We start from the raw sequence: 21,009 nt of genomic DNA on the forward strand, positions 1-21,009 counted from the left end.
TTTCAGTCTCCTAGATGACACTGACACTCTATGATATAGGAGTGCTGGATTCATCCCTAATCTATGTCAGTTAAATTTTTGGTTACTTTTAAAATGAGTATCTGTTTACCAGTTTAATCTTCACTTAAAGATTTTTTCCTTTTTTTCCGATAGGAGCATCGGAATTTGCCTTTTATGCGTGAGCTTCGGTATCTGTTTGCACTTCTTGTTGGTACTAAGAGGAAATACGTTGATCCATCAAGAGCAGTTGAAATTCTTAAGGACGCTTTCAAATCAAATGATTCCCAGCAGGTAGCTTTGTTGTGCTTACTTGTTTATTAACTATTTGTATTTTTTTAACCTGATTTATCCTTAAACAGTTCTTTCAAAGATAAATGACAGTTGAAGATGTTGTTTATCTTTATAAAAATAAGCTGGAACCACTTAAAACATTATTTGGAAGATTTACTTTTAAATTAAAAAATAGTAATAATCTTTAAAGTATGATAAATAAGCTTTAATTTATATTATACTTAAAATTAATAAGTGAAAAGAATAGGTAAAATTAGGACTTTACAAATGTGTAATTAAAAATTTTCACAAAGGTGTGGTCATCCAGTGTCAGTAATAGTATTACATGCTGTTGATACGCCTGTTTTTGCTGGCAGGAGGTAGATTTCCTTAATTACTCAGAAAAGGTTTCTGAATGACATTAACTTTGTTATTGTTTTATTTTCCAATCTTTATGTAGTGCTGTTTGGTTGCTTTTTATTAATTTCTTAAAAAGAATATTGTGAATTTTCCTGTAAAAATGAAAATGTCTATAAACAAACCAGCATTTTCACAGTAATTTGAGAAGTCAGAGAAATTATTAAGAAGGAAAACAGAAGAGATACAAAGAAAGTAGCAGATAGTAATAGCAACAGTGTTGGAAAAGATGACAGTGAAGTAATAGGCAGAAGAAAAAGACATTACTTGAGAAGAGATTTAAAAAGCCACTACATTTACAGTGTGGTTTGTGTACTACTTGGATGTGTATCTGTTAATGTGGATGTGTGTGTGGAAAGGGTGTTTAGGGGATTTTAAAAGATGTCTGATGTCTGCCACTGCCTTCCCTGTTGTTGCTTTTTTTTTTTTTAATTCACCCTTTATGGTAAAGATAAATAGCAAATAAGGTGGTCAAATCAGAATTTGCGTATATGTGTTTTCAGTCCCCCCCCCACCAACAATTTCTTCTCAAAAGTAGTGTGACAACTGGGAAACCTTTTTGTTTCTTGTCAGATATAACTTTGCAAAATTATAGAAGAGTACAGAAAGTTGTTTTAAGTATTATATTAATTTTCTAGGACAGCTGTAACAAATTACCACAAACTTAGTGATTTCAAAGCAATAGAAAATGGTTCTCTTATAGTTCTGGAAGCCAGAACTCAAAAGTGAAAGTGTTGGCAGGGCCATGCTCCCTCCAGTGGCTCTAAAGGAGAAATCTTTCTTGCCTCCATCATCTGGTGGCTCCTGGCGTTCCTTAGCTTGTGATTCTAGTCTCTGTCTTCGTCTTTACATGGCCTTTCCCCTGTGTGTCTATGTGCCTGCTACTTTTTCTTTTTTTTTTTTCTTGTAAGAATACCCATCATTGGATTTAGGGCCTACCTTAATCCAAGACGATCTCATCTTGAGAGCCTTACCTTGTTTCCATCTGCAAAGACTTTTATTCCAAATAAGTCGCATTCTGAGGTTCCAAGTGGACATACGTTTTCACAAGCCTCGATTTAACCTGCTACAGGTGATACCTCATACCAACCTTTGGTTCCTTTGTATGTCTTGAAACATTGGTGGACCATTTAGGATTTGGCACTAGAGGATGTTTATAACTGGCTCTTTGTGTTAAATTTAGTTGTCTTTAGCTGTATGGCTTTGGAGCAATTTGCTTAAGCTTCCTAGACCTTAGTTTCAGCATTTTAAAGGTGAAAATGTTGGCCCAGATACTTGTCAAAAAATGTCTAGCTGGAAAAATATATGATAATAAGTTTATTTTATACTCAGGGCTATTTTAATAAAGGCAAATTGCTTACACTTATTTGTCTGTCTTTAGGCAGTCTTAGCAAGATTGATTTATCCGTCTCCTGTCCTGGGCCACAGATTCCGTGTAAACCTATTTTCTGTGTTCCAGTTTAGATTATAAAAAGAATTTTATGGTAGAACAACTGTCATTGCCTATTCCTGTTTATCTGCATCAGGTGAGCTAGGACCAAAGGAAGGGATGGCAAAGGTAAAGTATGTGCTGGTTCTGAACGAGGCATCAATGTGACGTTCATGAGGTGGTGGACTGGATAGTCAGGAAGTCAGTAATTGACTGGACTAAGTCTATCCATGTTAACAGATATCTTGGTAGAATTGGATATGGCTTAAAAAGTTGTGTGTAAAAGTTAAATTGAGAAAATTAATTGTTGAAAAGCATGTATGCCCTCCAAGAAAGAAGCCAGTAATAAGTCTTTATATAATGAAGAACTCTTTGGTAATATGGGTCCTTCATTTTATACAGATTCATTACAGAGCTCTTTTGGGGGATAGTTATTTTTTTTTATAAATCTTATTAGTAAGTTTGACTTTATATATATTTCCCCCTTAAGAGAAATTACATGATTGTCAATATAACGCTTTTCTCAAATACTGATGTTATACTCTGGTGAAGTTACAAGTATTTCTTGTATTTGATGTGAAATATTTCATATGATACCTTTGTGAGGAATCAGTTAATTATGCATTTGAAATGACTAGCCATAAGTTTTATTTTGCAGTATTTATTATTTTTATTGATAGGCTCAAACATAATCAACCCTTTTTTTCTCCCCCACAGCAAGACGTGAGCGAATTTACACACAAATTATTAGATTGGTTAGAAGATGCCTTCCAAATGAAAGCTGAAGAGGAGACGTAAGTTACCATGAAATTTAGTGATGGGGTTAGGAGAGTGATAAGTAACACTCATCTTTTTCCTCTTATGTGTTCAGTGTCAACAGAGAAGAAAGAATCTGAGTTAAATGCATAGAAACCCAAATGTTATCCATATTATTGGCTAGCTCTTTGGAATTTGTGGCCACAGATGCTAGGTAGCTTTAGATTTCCACTATAAGATCAGAATCTAGTGAGAAAGATCTAAGAAGTGATCTCTGAAAAAGCTGATCACATATGCTCAGTTCTTTACCTTAGACACAACAATCACGTTCCACGAAGAGGAATGAATGGGTTAGTGGTAGGGAATGGTAACCAGGAGTGGTGATTCTGATGAAGTCTTTACATGGAATCAGTCATGAAGACAGAGGTGTGAAGTTTCTCTTCAACATTCTTTTGCTTCTTATTTTCTACCTATTAGGTTGAACCATTAAGACTGGTTATTTAAAATACATGGCAGACCTCCTTAAGGAAAGAAATCCACGCACTTTCAGGATGAGTCCTACTCCCATTCTCATGAAGCCGCTCTCCTAATATCAACCTTTGGTTCCTTTGTGTGTCTTGAAACATTGGTGGACCATTTAGGATTTGCCACTAGAGGTTCTGATGTGATTCTGCATGATGCAGTACTTAAAGTAACACCTAGACTACAGGCAGAAACCCAAGGCTGAAAATTCTCCACCTTCTCTTTTTTCTGTTTTTATATTTATTTGTTTGTTTTTCTTCCAATTTTATTGAGATGTAATTGACATACACCATTGTGTAAGTTTAAAGTGTACAGCCAAATGCTTGAGTTACATACATTATGAAATGATTACCACAGTAAGTTTAGTGAACTTTCATCACCTCAGATAGAAAATATAAGAAAAAGAAAAAATATTTTTCCCTGTGATGAGAATTCTTAGAATATATTCTCTTACAATTTCATCTATAAAACACAGCAGTATGCTTAATTATATTAATCATGCTGTACATAACAGCCTCAGTTCTTATTTATCCTGTAACTGGAAATTTGTACCTTTTGTTTTTACCCTTTGTCATATACAACAATATTAGATTATTTTTGAGTATATTCCCCATGGTGTACATCCCAATGACTCATTTACTTTGTAACGACGTTTATACCTCATAATTTCCCTTACCTGTTTTACTCATTCCCCACCCCCTTCCCTTCTGGTAACCACCTGTTTGTTTTCTATATTACTGTTTCTGTTTTGTTATATTTCTTAGATTCCACATATAAGTGAACTCATATTATATTGACTTATGTCACTTATATTACCCTCTAGGTCTATCCATGTTGTCACAAATGGAAAGATTTTATTCTTTTTTATGGCTGAATGACACTACGTAGTATATATATACCACATCATTTTTAGCCATTCATCTATAAATGGGTACTTAAGTTGCTTTTATATCTTGGCTATTGTAAACAGTGCTTCAGTGAACATAGGGTTGCATGTATTTTTTTGAATTAGTGTTTTTGTTTTCTTTGGATAAGTACAAAGTGGAATTGCTGGATCTTATGGGTAGTTTGATTTTTGATTTTTTGAGGGAACTTCATAGAGTTTTCCATAGTGACTTCACCAGTTTACATTCCCATCAACAGTACATGCAGGTTTCCTTTTCTCCACATTTTTAACACTTGTTGTTTGTTATTTTTTTAATAGCCATTCTGACAGGTGTGAGGTGATACCTTGTTGTGCTTTTGATTTGCATTTCCCTGATGGTTAGTGATATTGAGTATCTTTTCAGGTGTCTCTTGGCCATCTATATGTCTTCTGTGGAAAGATGTGTATTCAGCTCCTATGACCATTTATTAATTAGTTTTGGTTTTTTTTGAATTATATGAGTTCTTCGTATATTTTAGGTACTAACCGCTTATCACGCATATCATTTGCAAATATCTTTTCCCATTCAGTAAGTGGCCTTTTCATCTTCTTGATAGTTTCCTTTTCTCTGCAGAAGCTTTTTAGTTTGATGTAGTCCCATTTGTTTATTTTTGCTTTTGTTTCCCTGCCTGAGGAGACGTAATCAAAGAAATATTACTAATAAGATTGATGTCCAAGACCATACTGCCTATGTTTTTTTCTAAAAGTTCTGTGGTTTCAGGTAGTCTTTAATATATTTTGAGTTTATTTTGTATGTGGTATAAGAAAGTGGTTTAGTTTCATTCTTTCACATGTAGCTGTCCAGTTTTCCCAGCAGTGATTCTTTGACTATATTACTCTGAAATCCCTAGTTCTTCCTGTCAAATCTATCTAGATTTTCTGTGTGCACTTCTTGCGACTCCTTGATTGCTTTTTATCTGTAGCCTTGGAAGACTGCCACTTGACTGTTTTCTAAAGCTTAGTTCCTTCTGAAGGAATCATTGTGCTCTCACTTTGGAATCTTTCCTCATTACTCATTTACTTTTTAAAAGTTTTCTTTGGGTCTTAGTCACCTTTTCTATCTAGTAACTAATAAATGCTCTCCCCTTTTTGTTAAACTGTTTTAAAAGAAGCTAGAACTTCCCCATTTTATCTGAAATCTTAAGTCTTTGGGGATTAAGTCTTATTTGAAATATATCCCTGTCCTCATTCATTTCTTAGTAATTTTCTGTTTATTCTTTACTGTTTATGGAGCTAAAACTTTCTGAACCACTGTGCTCTGCCTATTTAGATTGGTGTGCCATGGTGCCTACCAGGTTATAGATACATGGAGGTATTGATGCCTGTGTCTCTGATCATGAGAAAATACTTGTTTTTACTCCAGAGTTCTCTGCATATAGTATATGTGTGCTAGTGACATTAAAAAGATTAAGAAGCACTGACCCAAAGCATTGTAGGTTACTCTGTCAGTTGCCCTAAATCTTTGAACTCTTCCTGTGTCAACATAACTCCCAAGGCTAAGGTGTCCTTGATACAAATTTTCTTCAGCGATTTCTTTTGGCCTTTGATATTTGTGTCTACCTAGCTTTTCTGTCTTTATGCAAATGGTGGGTGTATCATTTTTATTATAGGCGTCTCATGTTTTTTAAATTGCGCTTCACTTGTATTCCTTACATTTCTGTTGATAACCACAGTCTGGATCCCTGTGATTCAAAGCTGAGAGTTTGCAAAGAAAAGGGTAAACAATCTAAAAGGTAGGTCTGTGTGTCTCCTTAGGGAGGGTCAGTGCTTACCACAGGTCAGTGGAGGGCAGGCCGAAATTCAGGAAGGAAAATTTGAAAAGATATTTGTAAGGAGAATTCAGAATTATTAGAGCCACTCATACCCAGTTTCTTCTGCCAGCGTCATCAATTGCTCTTTCTGTTGGGTATTTATGTGACAGTAAGGAGAAAAGCAAGGAATATTGCTTTTCTACATGGAAATATGATGCCGTGGAAATGGAGATACTTATTAATATTTAAGTCTAAAAATTTGTATACTTTTACATCAAGAAAGACAATCTTTGGATTATTCCTTCTTCCACATCAGTCTCAAGTCCTTTTTGTTGTAAGAGTATGAAAAATAAGGTATGAAATAAACTGTTTCCATGGAATTAAAATGCTGGGAGATTGAGTATGTGTAGTGGGATATGCATAGGTTTTGGAGGCAGATTACTTTTCAGCTTGAGGACTTACTAGTAGAGTGAATTTGGACAAGTGACTTAACCTACTCTACAGTTTTATTATCAGTACAATAGAGGTAACAGTACGACCTGCCGCCATATAGGGTGGGCTAGATAATCTTGTGGCAACATCCCCACAACCCTAGAGGCTTAAATCACAGCCTTCGCAGTGCCCAGTGAGTGAGCAAGGGGCTCTGCTCATTTATTCACTCGGTGCCTCAGGCTGACAGAGGCTTCACCTCATCACAGGCTGCTGGGATCACCATGTCAACAAAAGATACGCTGCCTCTCAAAGTTTCAGTCCTTCAGAAATGACACGCATCACTTCTGTTCCCATTTTGCTGTGCAAAGCAAGTCATGTGACTTACCTAACTTTAAAGTGAGTGGGGACACCTCACACTCATTAGGGTGGCTGCTATCAAAAAAAGAAAACAGAAAATAACAAGTATTGGAGAAAGTGTGAAAAAAAATTGGACCTTTTTGTGGATGGGAATGTAAAATGTTGCAGCTGCTGTGGAAAACATGGTTGTTCCTCAAAAAATTAAAAATAGATAATCATTTGATGGAAGGAATACTCTCACAATTTATACATATAACTAACCTCACATTGTACACTTTAAATATCTTACAACTTTGTCAATTATACCTACAAAGATGAAAAAAAAAATTAACAACATGACCCAGCAATTCCTTTGCAGGGTATATATCTGAAAGATAGGCAGATCTCAAAGAGATAAGTTCAGAGTAGCATTATTCACAGTAGACAAAAGGTTGGAAGCAACTCATATGTCCATGGATGAATGGGAAAACAAATGTGGTATAAATGTACAGTGGAATATCCTTAAAAAGGAAGGAAATTCTGATATATGCTGCAACATGGATGAACCTTGAAGACATGTTGTTAAGTGAAATAAGCCAGTCAAAAAGACAAACACCATATGTCACTTACATGAGATGTCAAGGGTTGTCAAGCTCAAAGAAACAGAAAGGTAGAGTGGTGGTTCCCAGGACCTGGCGGGAGGGAGACATGTGGAGTTGTTTAACGAGGAAATTCGGTTTCACATGATCAAGAGAGTTCTGGACATTGGTTGCACAGCAGTGTGAGTATACTTAACACCACCGAACTTCACAGTTAAAAATGGTTAAGATGGTAAATTTTATATTACATGTATTTTATCACAATTTAAAACTATTTAACATTTAAATGAGTGAGTGGGTAAGTGCTTTAGTATATACTTGAAAGTAGAAGGCCAGAAATCTTTTTGAATAGCACTAATGACCACCACGCTACTTCATAGGACTGCTGCAAAGATTAAGTCACGTACTTCCCACCAATTGTTTTATGGTTTAAATGATGATGCATATAGTACATTTATCAAGAGACAGATAGTGTCCTTCTCTCCTTTTTAAATTAAGTTAGTTTTACTAATTTAAATACAAAATTCATGAAGAAAAAGTCTCTGTACAGTTGTGGATACAACATACTTTTGTACAGTAAGACCAATATAAACTTTGTGTTTTTGCACCACAGAGTATAAAACATAAAGAGAAAAGGTTAAAATTTATCAGTTTCTATTTACTTCAAGCAAAAAAGGAAAAACAACAAATTCATATGTTAAAGAAATTGGAAAATTTACAAGTGAGTAATTTTATCAGCAACATGAAACTGTAGAAAGACTGGAGTAGCTTTTAGCTACCTGGGTCAAAGCTGCTGATTTGCTCCTTCGCTGTTGACTGCTGGAGTGCACTCTTCTAGGTAAATGTGAGAAATGACATATTCAAATTTTATAGAAGCTTACTTTGATTAAGTGGCTTTTCCCCCTTCCCAGCAAGTCCAAAAAAGCATATATTGTACAGACTAAAAGTCTAAAATTGAAATATATGATGATAATGGAAATATTCCTTCATGAACGCAGACTGTGCTAAGGTCCTCTTACAAGAGTTCCCGTGTAGAAACTCCTTTTAACCCATACAATAGCCTTGTGGTTCAGTAACCATTATTATCCTCAGTTGACAGGTGAAGAAATGGAGAATAAATTTAAGTTCCTTGGCCCGACACTGTAAATAGCAGAGCCAAGTTCATGATAATCACATAAGTGTTATTGTCCTGGCATATAGTACTGTTCTTTTAATGTTTTCTCTATTATTTGCAGGTATAAAAATTATAACATTTATGTTTTTAACATGATTTTTAGGGATGAAGAAAAGCCAAAGAACCCCATGGTAGAGTTGTTCTATGGAAGATTCCTAGCTGTAGGAGTACTTGAAGGTACAGTTACATATATTTGTTTTTTTAATTACAATTGAGGTATTATTAACAATTAGCTTCTTTGTCATGATACTGACTTTGTGGAACGGTTTTAACTTTTAATTTGACTTATTCTAGTAGTTTCTGTTGCATTACTACTAATAATTTACATAGAAAACGAAGAATTGAGTGCATGTAAAGGAAGGTACAGAGTATACTATCATATGCTAATTGATACTCAGTTAATGTTATCCTGATGTTCTTTCCATGGGAAGGGTTCTGTGATACTGTGAATTGTTGGGAGGATACAGGGATTATGAGGGCAGTTGGTGGATCTTTTGAAAGTAATATTGGGGTAGAATACTAGGCGTGGTGTGATGGGCACTATTATTGAGGGTTTCAAGTGTATGCAGGTTGAAAGCTGTACTTAGCAATTTAGCATAGTCAGGATATTGCAGAGTTTCCATATTGAGATGATTATAAAATTCTTTAAAATACAGTTTTCAAGAAAGAGTTATTTTCTATCTTTTGGAAAATCAGTTGAGTGATAACTATTCATGTTACTTAAAATCCAGGCCTAACCAATTACTCTTTGGTTTTCTTAACAAGGGATGGGAACTGACTCATAAGATATACTTCAAATAATACTACTGACTCCCAAAGCATACATTTTTAAAAAAGTGTGTTTCCCAAATGGCCCAATACATCAAGTTTTGAAAGTTTACCCATATCACCCAAAGTATAAAATTCAGAAAATTGATTTTTCCTCATGATCTTAAGTGATGGATTCCCATGAAGCTTTGTTTGACCAGTTTTGTAGTTTGGGATTTAGACAGAGGCAGACACTAACTCAGAATTTAGTCAGACATTCCAAAGGTTATATTGGGGTGTTAACATTTTGTTTGTCTCAGATGTTAAATATTCATTACATAAATAGTAGAATGTTTTATACCATGCATTACATTCCAGTTGGGCTGTCCGTACTGTCATAGCAGTTTTATTTGAAGGTGGAGCACTGGATCTGAGCAGTAGAGGAGCTCTAATCACTTTGTGACTGGGCACTGTTTATAACACTCTTCATGAGCATTTCCACCTGTATTATCTAGATTCTTAAAAGTGATTATTAAAATAATTTCCAGTTAGTGTTGAAGTCTTTGTACATGGTTTTAGTATGTTGTTTCCAAGCTATTGTGTTGCATAAATGTGATTTTAATACATTTCCAGGTGAACTATGTGTTTGCTTCAGTAAAAATAATTTATTTTAGAGCACTTATCATATTTATAGATATCTTCCTAATGATTTCTTTTAGGCTAGGGACTCTTAATTGGGGGTGATTTTCAGTTTGTTTACTGAAAGTACTCCATTATAAAAATTCTTCAGCTCTTCCAGAACTTCTAGTCCATTGACCTCTATTTTTGTTCTTCTCAGCCTTTTTCTTCACTTCCTTCCTTGCTCATTATGATCATTCCTATACATATCTAAAACTCCTTCTCTCATTCCCTTCTGGCACCACTTCTCAGGGTCGGCTCTAACCCTCGTGAAGCTATTTCTCTTCTCTGCATGTGCTGAGTGCCTGACTGTTGCTAGGGGAAGGTCATTCACATGGGCGAACTATAATGGATCCCAGAGTTGTAGTGATTCCAAGCTTCACTGGTCCCAATCCCATAACCCTACTTGGCATTCATATTTGGTTTGTTTAATTTACTATCTTCTTTCCCATTTTCTGTAATAACAATTTCCAGCTTTTCTACTTCTAATTTATTTCTTTGTCTCTTCTTTTTTTGAGAAAGACCTTAACCTTAAATAAATTTCGTATATTTAACTCTGAAGCTGCTGAAACCTAACCATGGGTCCTGTCTAAGACCCTGAATCTAGTTATGTGTTTATGATTTTTTATCATAGTTCTTAAAAATGACTCCTCAACTATATGAGCTTTAGGCTTCTCATTCCATTCCTACCTCCGCCACATTCTTTTTATTTGTCCCTCCAGGTAATAAAGAAATTATTCAGTCTAATTTGAATGGCTGTTCTTAATATGTGTTAAGAATCTCATCCTTTCATGCTTTCACTCAGACCTTACTCTATCTAGTATCTCTTTTATCTTACTCTAGTATCTCTATCTGGAGATGTCTTTAATTTCCTACATGTGTGTTAGTCCATTGGATCCCTCTTGGTTCTCGTCTAATTCTTGTCAGCTCCGAATGCTGTTGACTTTACTCTCTCCTCCTTTTTCCTTAGAAATGCTTCTCTGGCTTCTGTCACAGTATATTCTCTTGGCTTTTTTCATGGCTCTGTGAGTACTTCTTAGAAGTTATATTTATAGTTTCTTCTTATATCTTGAGATAGGAGATCCTTGGGATTTAGGCCCTCTCCTCTTCCTGTCTGCTAATCCCTTGGGCAGTCTCACTGACTCCCTTGATTTCCTGCTATCAGTAAGCCAGCAATTCTCCAATTTGTAGCTTCAGACCAAAAGATTAATCTTGATTACAGACTCATATGTCCAACTCTTCTTGACTTGCTGTCTCATAGGCCATTGTAAACTAAAGATTGTCCCTGCTGTCTTATAACAAAAGGAAAAATGATTCTGTGTTCTTCCTTCACTGGTGCCCCTTTCAGTACATAAAAGTCAATTGAGTCATTCATGCTAAATATCTGAGTATCATTCTTGATACCTTCCTTTCTCTTCTAGCCCCCGTCCTGTCTATGCTAGTCACTCATGTCCTATTGGTGCTCTCTTTTGTACATATTTATAAATGGGTGCAATTTCACCTGTTTTTATGCACTTTTACTATTAACACCTTGTTCCATACTACCTTTATTTTTAGATGGATTCTGTAAGTCCCCTAACAGTATACCATTCACTTAACACAGAAGCCATAAGGATGTTTCAGAGATGTAAATCTGAGCCTATTATTCCTAGATTTAATTATCCAGTGGCTTTCTGTTTTACTCAGAATATACTGGAAAAACCAGGCTCACTTTACCAGGGCTGCTGGACTTTGTTAAGAATTTGACTTTTATGCCCCACCTCACTCTTCATTGTCATCTCCTCATTGCTCTCCCAAGCTATACTTCCCTTCCCTTCATTCTTTAAACATGCCACTTCCTTTATTTGAAAGTCTTTGTGTGTGTCCTTTGGCCAAGGACACTGGCTTCCCAACACTCTGGCCTGGCCAACTCCCACTCACCTTTCAAGTCTCAGTGCAAATGTCATTTTGCTATGGAAGCCTTCACTGCTCTACCTTCCAGCTTTAAAAGCTAGGTTTGCTCCCTTTTATATACCCTCTCACAGCAGTCTGTCTCACCACCCCTTTTATAACATCTATAATAACAGACAATCATTTAGTTCTAATTATATGTGCAAATAATGTGTATAATGTCTTTTTCCAAAAGAGGCTGAGAGTTTCTTTGGCTCAGAAGCCATATCTCTTTTGTACACTGCTATATATATTCTGTTTTAGCACAGCTATCTTGCCCTTAAAAAGTACTTTTTGAAAGAATAAATAAATAAACACACACACACACACACACACACACACGTGTATGTATAATTATATACATATACACATGTGGGTGTATAATGAATATCAATAGCTAGATGGGAATATACATGTGTACATGTATGAGCCAACAGGAAAATTACACTAACTTACTGCAGTCTGGAACATAACCAGTTACAGTTTTCAGGTTCAGGAGATAATTTGTATATACATTTACTTTTAGTAGATAAAAGGCCATATTGAGAAACAAATTAATTAACTTTTCCCCGTCTTAACAGGTAAAAAATTTGAAAATACTGAAATGTTTGGTCAGTACCCACTTCAGGTCAATGGATTCAAAGATCTACATGAGTGCCTAGAAGCTGCTATGATTGAAGGAGAAATTGAGTCTTTACATTCAGAAAATTCAGGAAAATCTGGCCAAGAGGTGAGTTTAACATGTTCTTTATTCCTCTTTCCTGCAAGTATTGTTGCAAAGCGTAATTTAAGGCTCTACTTATATATATATATATATATAGGTACCTAATAATTAAGAGAATACTCAGAAAATGTGTTTGGATTTAATTATGGTAATTTAGACATATTTGGGAAACCTACACAGTCAATATAGTCTATAATCTGTGTTAAATTCTCATTTAAATAGTTTTTCTCAAATTTTTCTGTTAAAATCCTCCTTTAGAACATTGTTCAGTCTTCTTAGACTTTTTAGTCAAGGCACTGGCCATTACGGTATTCCAGTCCTGGAAGTAAGGAAGGAAAATACTGATATTAGAGTGGAATTTTATATAAACGTGTATTTCTTATATCAGATATTGTTGGAATACATCCAGGCCTAAATAGGCAACACCAGATTCCTTTTCTCATAAAAATACTATGTACTTGCATGAAGGGCATATGGAAGAACTTGCTTCCTCAAGAAAAAAATATATTAAATGTATTACAAATCTGTTTGTCTTTACTGGTCTCTGCCTTGCCACCCATCTTCGTCTCTCCGTTCATCTCTTTAGCTCCATCTGTGTATCCTTCCATTCTTGTATTCATTCAGAGTGACAGAAAGTAAAGGACAGATCATGTGTTCCAAAACCAGTCTTCATTAAGCAATTGGTGATAGCTCTCTAGATGTAAGCTCTGTGCATGAGGGTGGGGATCGTCGTCTGTGTCAGTCACTATGCCCCTAGGATAGTGTGGTGACTCTGAATAGAATTACGTACTGCATATTCACTGAGCAAAATGTCTCAGTGCTATTAAAAGAAAGTTTCAGAGGTTTTTATCTCTGAGTTGTTGCTTAATAAATATTAAGTGATGATATCTCTTTCTATCTAAAAAGGGACTGAGTTCTTGTATCTTTGAGAATGAATTGCTTTTATCTGAATTGTGTACTTTTTATAAAAGATGTAATTCTAACTCCATCCTCATTTTCTTTTCCTTCACATACCAAAACAGAAATAAATAATATTTGCTATTTTTGGCCTTCTCTTTAAGGGAGAGAGAGAGAGAAAGAAAAAATATTTGAAATTGCTTTTCTCTATACATCATTGATTATCTACTTCAGTGATTCTCAACAGATGCCTAGGTCCCCCTTCAAAGTTATCACATTGGAATTTATGGTAGGGATATGGTACATGGGCACGAGAACTCCACAAGTGACTCTGACACAGATCTCTAATTAAGAATATTTAAATTAAACTTCTATATTTTATTGATTGGAAAACAGATCTGTAAGGGTTGGGACTTTCCAAAGATCCTAAGTGGAACAAGAAAGCAGACCCCCCCCATAAAGTGTGATCTGTTTCCTATTAAGTAAAAGGATGATGGGTTTGGGCAGCAAAAGAAGGATGGCATTTTCCTTACATTGTTAAAGTAGCTCAAATGAAATGCACTATGGATTATTGGTAATTAATTAATTAAGAATCTTTCTCACATATTCCCAGCTTTTAAAATATTTTTTTTACATTAACTCTTAATGTCATTTTTTAAAAATCAAGTTTGTCTTCTGCCTTTGGCTTCATACTCTGAATGCCTCATGCTGCAGTATATATTTTCTGCCTAGGTTTTCCCATCTAACCTAAAGTATCCAGTGGTTTGTCATTGTCTCTGAATTCAGCAGTTTCCAAGCAGTCTCAATAATAGCAGTTTGATTACCTGTGATTCCTGTTACCAGTTGCCTAGATTTGCTGGACACAGTAGTTTCAGTAATCATGCAACCTGGTTTAAGTGACTATCCCTGACTAGAGTAGAATATATTAAAAATTTTTAATAGCATACATAAATTATGGTCTTATTTCATTATGTCCTTCAGAATAATTATTTTATTTCTCAATAAAGATGAGTGAACAACATTTTAGGCTTTTTTCTAAATTGGCATAATCCTTGATGTTAATGCCTTTTATCTCTTACACTATTATTTAGTAAAAACTGTTGATCTTACTTTGATACAGAAAATGTCTCATTTGCTAAAATAGCTGAGCAAACTAACGTAAAGATCTTTAGTCTCCAGAATTGCTTGTGTTAAAACATCCACTGAGCTATTAAGTTTTCATTTCTGTAATGATGCATCAAGACAACTGAATAAATTCAAAATGATTCTAAGTAAGATAATTACTTACAAAATATCTTTCTAAATCATAAATTTTAAATTTTAATTAAATAGTATGCCATTTGTAGATGAGTCAGACTCTCCAAGAAAACTGGAGATGTTTTTTTGGTTGCTTATTAAAGGGAAAGAGTTTCAAAGAATAAGTACCTCCCTTCTGGTGTGGGTATTCAGTACTAATAATGTGTTGTGCATTCTTTTAGACTATTGCTATGCACATATAAATATTTATATCTATCTGTTCATACTGTCCTGAGACATATTTTTCACTCACCAGTATATTGTGAGTATCTTTCCATGTCAGTATATAGATTTACACCATTCTTTTCAAACCCTGCAGAGTATCACATAGCCTGTATTTATAAAATTAAATTAACTTAATTCTTCTATGTGACAGTAGTTGGACAGAGAATTATTTCAAAGAATGTTTTTATAAATACCCTTGAGCTCTTTGGAATGAAGGATGTTCAAAACTGGAATCTTTGGGTCACAGGGCATACTCATTAAAAAATGTACATAGTGCCAAATTTCCCTCCACAAAGTTGTACCAAGTTATAATCATATAAAAGTGCTGAGATAAATTTTACAGAACTTTAACTAAAAACTAAATTGGAGAAATAATACCTACATGTACAATATTAGATATATGTAGATATTATTTAGGAAATTTATCTTTTAAAGTGAAAGGGCAAAGAAGTGAAGACAATGGAATGACTGAAACTAATTTTTGAATCAGAATAGGAAAGTTTTGCTTCTCATGGTTAGTTTATGTCCTGATTTTGGTGTTCTGTGAAGAATTTGAAATGGGAGGTCTGTTTTTCCTTGCCCCCTCAGTATTTATATAATCTCACAAAAACAAGGTATTTAAAACATAGTAATAGAAACATCAGCCATTAACATATAGAAATGACTACTTTCTCTCTAGAAAGTATTCTGTTAATGGGACAGATTTATAGTCACATTAAATTCAGGAGCACTGTTTTTGCCAATGCTGATTATCTAAATTCTTTACTCACTAACTGCAGAAATCTGTTACTCCTGTCAGTTCATTATAAAAGGTAGTAGTAATGATGATGATGATGATAATGATGGTGTTTAGAGATATGGAGAATATAATCATCGTTTTTACATTTAATGACCTGTCTCTCACAGCATGGCATGCCAGTTAGATTAGAGAATTAAATAGTTTTTATTGAATGGAAAACTATTTTGAAAGAAAAAAAGTCCCATTGTTTTATGTCACTTAAAATTCTAGTTATGTACTGCTATATGTATAATTTTAAAATCACAGAGCTAGACATACTCATAATATTTTTTAAATGAATTTAGGGAATGTCTGGCTATCCCCTCGTGTCCTGATCAGCATTGGAATGAGAACATGAAATCATTCTACTGCTGTAGTAGGAAAAAACTATCACTGCTGGTAGAGGAAACAAATCCACACAGAGACATATTACATAATATATTATGAATGTACTTTCCTAAGGTATGGAACCATTTCCTGGACTTTTCATGGTTTATAGAGAAGCATACCCCCAATTTGGGTCGTTTCATTTCTGTTGGCCTTTGTAAATTCCTGTGAATTACTTAACTTCAAATAGTTCACATACTTTAATAATTACATATAATTTTAAATAGTGGCATTTAAATCATTGCAACTAAATATGAAAGTAATAGTTCTTGAAGTCAACTTGTTTGAGTGTTATGGAAGGGCATAGAGAATATTATCCTAAGGCATCAAAAGTTTTACTTGTAATAAATATGGGGTATGTTTTCATTCTTAATAGTAATTTTAGGTGTGAATTAGAACTAACTAAAAAAATTTTTGCCAATGTCATGTAAGAATAAATAAGCAAACATTGCTCAAAATATTCTAAAACTTAAGAAATGTTTCTGGTATTAGAGCTTTCATAACTTCCTCTAGTCAATTTCAGGTAATATCCATATAAAACAACTTACTTCAGCTTTCAGTAAAAGATAAACTAAATCCAGCTCGTAGTCTCAAAACAGGTAATCATTAGCATTTTGGGAGGGAGAAATAGTTTTGAATAACTACTTCTTACTGGCTTTATTTAGAGAAAGATAGCAACTTTCACGATCAGATTCAGCTTGCCAAATGTGCATAGTTCCTGCTTTTTTTTTTTTTTATTTGAATTTAAATTAGCATACCCTTAGTTTATTGACATTTGTGTGGTGGCATTTTGTGGCACTTGAAAATATCACATTCAGTATCGTATGCACCAGTTTTCTTTTTACAGTTGTACATTACACGGCTTATAATAAGCACTTTAAAAATACTTGTTACATTATTTTATACTTCTGTATTTGTTGATTCACAAGTTCATTTTTCTTTAAATAAATGAAATTTATGTAAAACTTGAATCTGTTTTATGAAAATAATTTTGAAGTTTTGTTGCATTTCATGCTTAACTGAACAGTTGCCAGACTGTGTGGAGGAGTTGACTCATAGCAATGAGGCATTCAATTCTTTGAACACTAGTCATTTTAGAAGACTTTAAGTATGATTATCAGTATAAACCCCATATTTGTTAATGATGGATCTTTTCTTAAATTCATCAAAATTCCAGTAGGAACATTAAATTTAAAACAGGAAAGTATCAGTTTCTAGTTTTAGCATGAGAATTGTGATCACTTACTTTTTTTTTTCATTTGTGCACTACGTCTTACAAGTTACTTTGTCACAGGTTTTTGACAGTGTGGTTGATTGCATTAAGTATATGCACCATTTGTGGTAGCAATAGTGACATATTGAAGAAGCCATAAAAATCGAGCTCATAAGCCATATTTTATCCAGTGTCTTTCTCTTTGGGTTAGAAATTCTAATGTAAAGAATTATCATGGAAGAAGGAAAGTCATTAGAAGAGTTTTCTCTTTCCTGGTTTTGTTACCCAATTGGAATTTTCAAAAGGTGTGAAAAACTTAGGAAGAAGTTGAGTTTTAACTAAATTGCATTCCCAGTTGGTTATTTTTGATGTTACCATTGTGATGATGCATATAAAAATGCCACTGCTGACTAACATCCTGTGCCTTAAATTGCAGTGGAGAAGGGGCAAGGTGATATTAAGGGTTTTTTTTGTTATTTTCTTTCAGCATTGGTTTACTGAACTACCACCTGTGTTAACATTTGAGTTGTCAAGATTTGAATTTAATCAGGCATTGGGAAGACCAGAAAAAATTCACAACAAATTAGAATTTCCTCAAGTTTTATATCTAGACAGGTATGGTTTTGTATACAGTATGACTTAGTTTTGAAACAGTTTAGTATCCAAGGGAGAAGTAATTGTGCTTAGAGAAAAATTTTCTTAATTTTCTTAAAATTAATTTTTACTTTTTGTATAATACATCTGATACCAATTGTCAAGGAAAATGTAGGTCTCTTTTTATTTAGAAAAGTATAATTACTAGGAATAATGTTATGGAAAAAATAATTTTATATTCTCTCTGTGATGCTTTATTGTAAAATTTTGAATGAGTTGATCTTCTGTGGTGATGGCTAGACTTAATATTGTATCTGCTTACGTGGTATTTTGCACTACTACTAATTTTTTTTTTTTTTCCTGATAGATACATGCATAGAAACAGAGAAATAACAAGAATTAAGAGGGAAGAGATCAAGAGACTAAAAGATTACCTCACAGTATTACAACAAAGACTAGAAAGGTATTTTAACTTTTAGGAAATTATTAGCTATAGGAAGTCATATTTTTAGTGACTATTTAGATCTCTAATTTTAAGTTGGCTTTGAATGATTTATAATTCTAGAAGTAGACAATCATTCTGGATTGATATTTTACTTGAATAGGTTTTGAGTTTTCTTCTAAACTAAAATTAATAGTTGGCATTGTAAGATTATTTTATTGTTTGAAATTAAGCATTCTCACTGTCAACAGGTAATGCTTATGGTGCTGAAAATAAATGTAAAGCTAAACTAATCTATGGTTGAAGTTTCTTCTCACATGAGACTAATTATTACTCTTGAAATTTCCATTAAAATGAATGGTGACTGAATTTTTCTCAGCACAGAAGATACAAACTCAGATGCCTACGAGAGCCTCATGGAGGCTTTCCAGGGAAGGGAAGCAAGTCGAGTAGTGTAAACTGGTGGGCACAGAGACACAGAGAGCACATCCCTGTGGAGGGGGTGGTGCCGTCTCACCAGCGAGCGGTGCCATGCATGAGTATCATCTCCTTATTGTCTAGAGCTTTGGATTGTTTCCAAAAGAAGCTGGAATCTAGACTATCAGACGTTCTATAGTTCAAAAAAAAAGTCTGAACCTTTAGGCTGAAATTATAAGCTGAAATATGGTCTGAAATATCCTAGTTTGCAACTTCTAATGTGTTTTCCCTTATTTTAGTATTAATTGAAAATTAATAGCCTAAAACTTTTTTATACAAAATAGTATGTTATATTTCAATTATTTTAATTCTTAAAAGATGTCAGTAATAATATTGAAAACTAATCAGAAGTAAACGATAGGATAATATTTGTCACCATTTTGAACATGGGACCAGATGACAGATCTAAAAATAAACAGTCTCAGGAAATGGAACTGTCAGTTTTCATTTTGCTACTGCATCATAACTTAGAGCAGCATTTAAAATTTCTAACAGTGTGTATATATATATATATGTGTGTGTGTATATATATACATATATACACACATACACACACACACACACACACACACACACATCGAGTCTTTTTTTTTTTTCAGTCTTAATCAGCTTTGACTTCGCTCCTTTGGAGAACATTTTTTTCTTGAATATATATTTAGTTTTACCATCTTCATTTGAAAGCAAAACTCATCTCATTGTTGAAGGTTTATTGAAATGTTTTTATCATGTTTTATGACAGTTGTTGGGAAAAAAATAAATGTGCTTTATAAACAAATGAAACATTTATCTATTTTATGGTTAACAGATATTTAAGCTATGGCTCGGGTCCCAAACGATTCCCCTTGGTAGATGTTCTACAGTACGCGTTGGAATTTGCCTCCAGTAAACCTGTTTGCACTTCCCCTGTTGATGATCTTGATGCTAGTTCCCCATCTAGTGGTTCTGTACCATCACAGACATTGCCAAGGTAAAACGTTTTCTTGATGGAAGAGACAGCTACGTTGCTATATTATGTAATAATGTAATTGATGCCTTTAAAGACGGTTTTATAAATTGCGTGTTGTGACTCATTTGAGTGAACTCTAAAAAGATTAGATTTACTTAGAAGAGTCTGTGTCTTCTTCGTGCTCTCTTCTTTTATTGTGGATCGGAATTTTCATTACATTTTTGTTGTTCAAAATTATACTTTATGTTGTTTTGGTATGTTTTATATATCAACCTTTTATCCATGAAAATACTACTGCTAAACTAGAATTTTTTTCTATACTGTGAGTTAGTAAGTATTAGCAAGGGAAGGTTTTATAATTCCAGAATACATAAGATTTAAGTAAATATGATTAAGCCATTTGTACTGTAAAGCCCCAGTTTTATCCCTATAATATAGTTCCATATATTAAGAATCTTAATAGAATATTAGATTAATCCACATATTTTTATCTTTTTTTAAGAAGACCTTTTTCTTTTGAAATTATAAGCCAATTTAATGCTGTGTGTTTGGTATAATCTTTGTCCAGAGTTTGAATTTGGAAAGTTTAGTAATAATCTGTGCTTTAAAAACACAGCACAACAGACCAACAGGGAGCTCCTCCTTCAGAACTGCCAAGCACATCGCCTGCATCAGTAACCGCCGTTTCATCGAGATCAGTAGTACACAAGCCGTTCACTCAGTCTCGGATACCTCCAGATTTGCCCATGCATCCAGCACCAAGGCACATAACAGAAGAAGAACTCTCTGTGCTAGAAAGCTGTTTACATCGCTGGAGGACAGAAATAGAAAATGACACCAGAGGTAAGAAGCTTCTCATAGCATAGCTACTCTGGCCCCAGATGGATATGATTAATGTTAAAATTGAGAAGGGAAATCACCTGTGGATCCTGTGGATTATGGGTTTCATATGTAAATATTATAAAGAGTTTTTTATCCCCTAGAAAATGTTTTCTATAAGATAATATTGTAATATTATATTATAATATGATCTTAATATTAGGTTCAGAGAAACCAAAAGATTCT

The 21,009-nt window shown here is 34.1% G+C and overlaps 1 protein-coding gene across 2 annotated transcripts in view; it reads left to right on the forward strand.

The window, feature by feature from the left end:
* The window catches only part of USP25 (ubiquitin specific peptidase 25), a 127,596-nt gene that overhangs the window by 54,120 nt on the left and 52,467 nt on the right, over positions 1 to 21,009 (forward strand). For both annotated transcript variants that reach the window (XM_031457920.2, XM_031457941.2), the window contains exons 7-14: positions 154 to 291; positions 2,834 to 2,910; positions 8,715 to 8,788; positions 12,547 to 12,695; positions 17,973 to 18,100; positions 18,447 to 18,542; positions 19,804 to 19,965; positions 20,561 to 20,787. In XM_031457920.2, the coding sequence (XP_031313780.2) occupies positions 154 to 291; positions 2,834 to 2,910; positions 8,715 to 8,788; positions 12,547 to 12,695; positions 17,973 to 18,100; positions 18,447 to 18,542; positions 19,804 to 19,965; positions 20,561 to 20,787 (1,051 nt within the window). The remainder of the gene's footprint in view (positions 1 to 153; positions 292 to 2,833; positions 2,911 to 8,714; positions 8,789 to 12,546; positions 12,696 to 17,972; positions 18,101 to 18,446; positions 18,543 to 19,803; positions 19,966 to 20,560; positions 20,788 to 21,009) is intronic.

This window comes from Camelus dromedarius, chromosome 2, assembly GCF_036321535.1.
Source record: "Camelus dromedarius isolate mCamDro1 chromosome 2, mCamDro1.pat, whole genome shotgun sequence".
In the NCBI taxonomy this organism is placed as follows: domain Eukaryota; kingdom Metazoa; phylum Chordata; class Mammalia; order Artiodactyla; family Camelidae; genus Camelus; species Camelus dromedarius.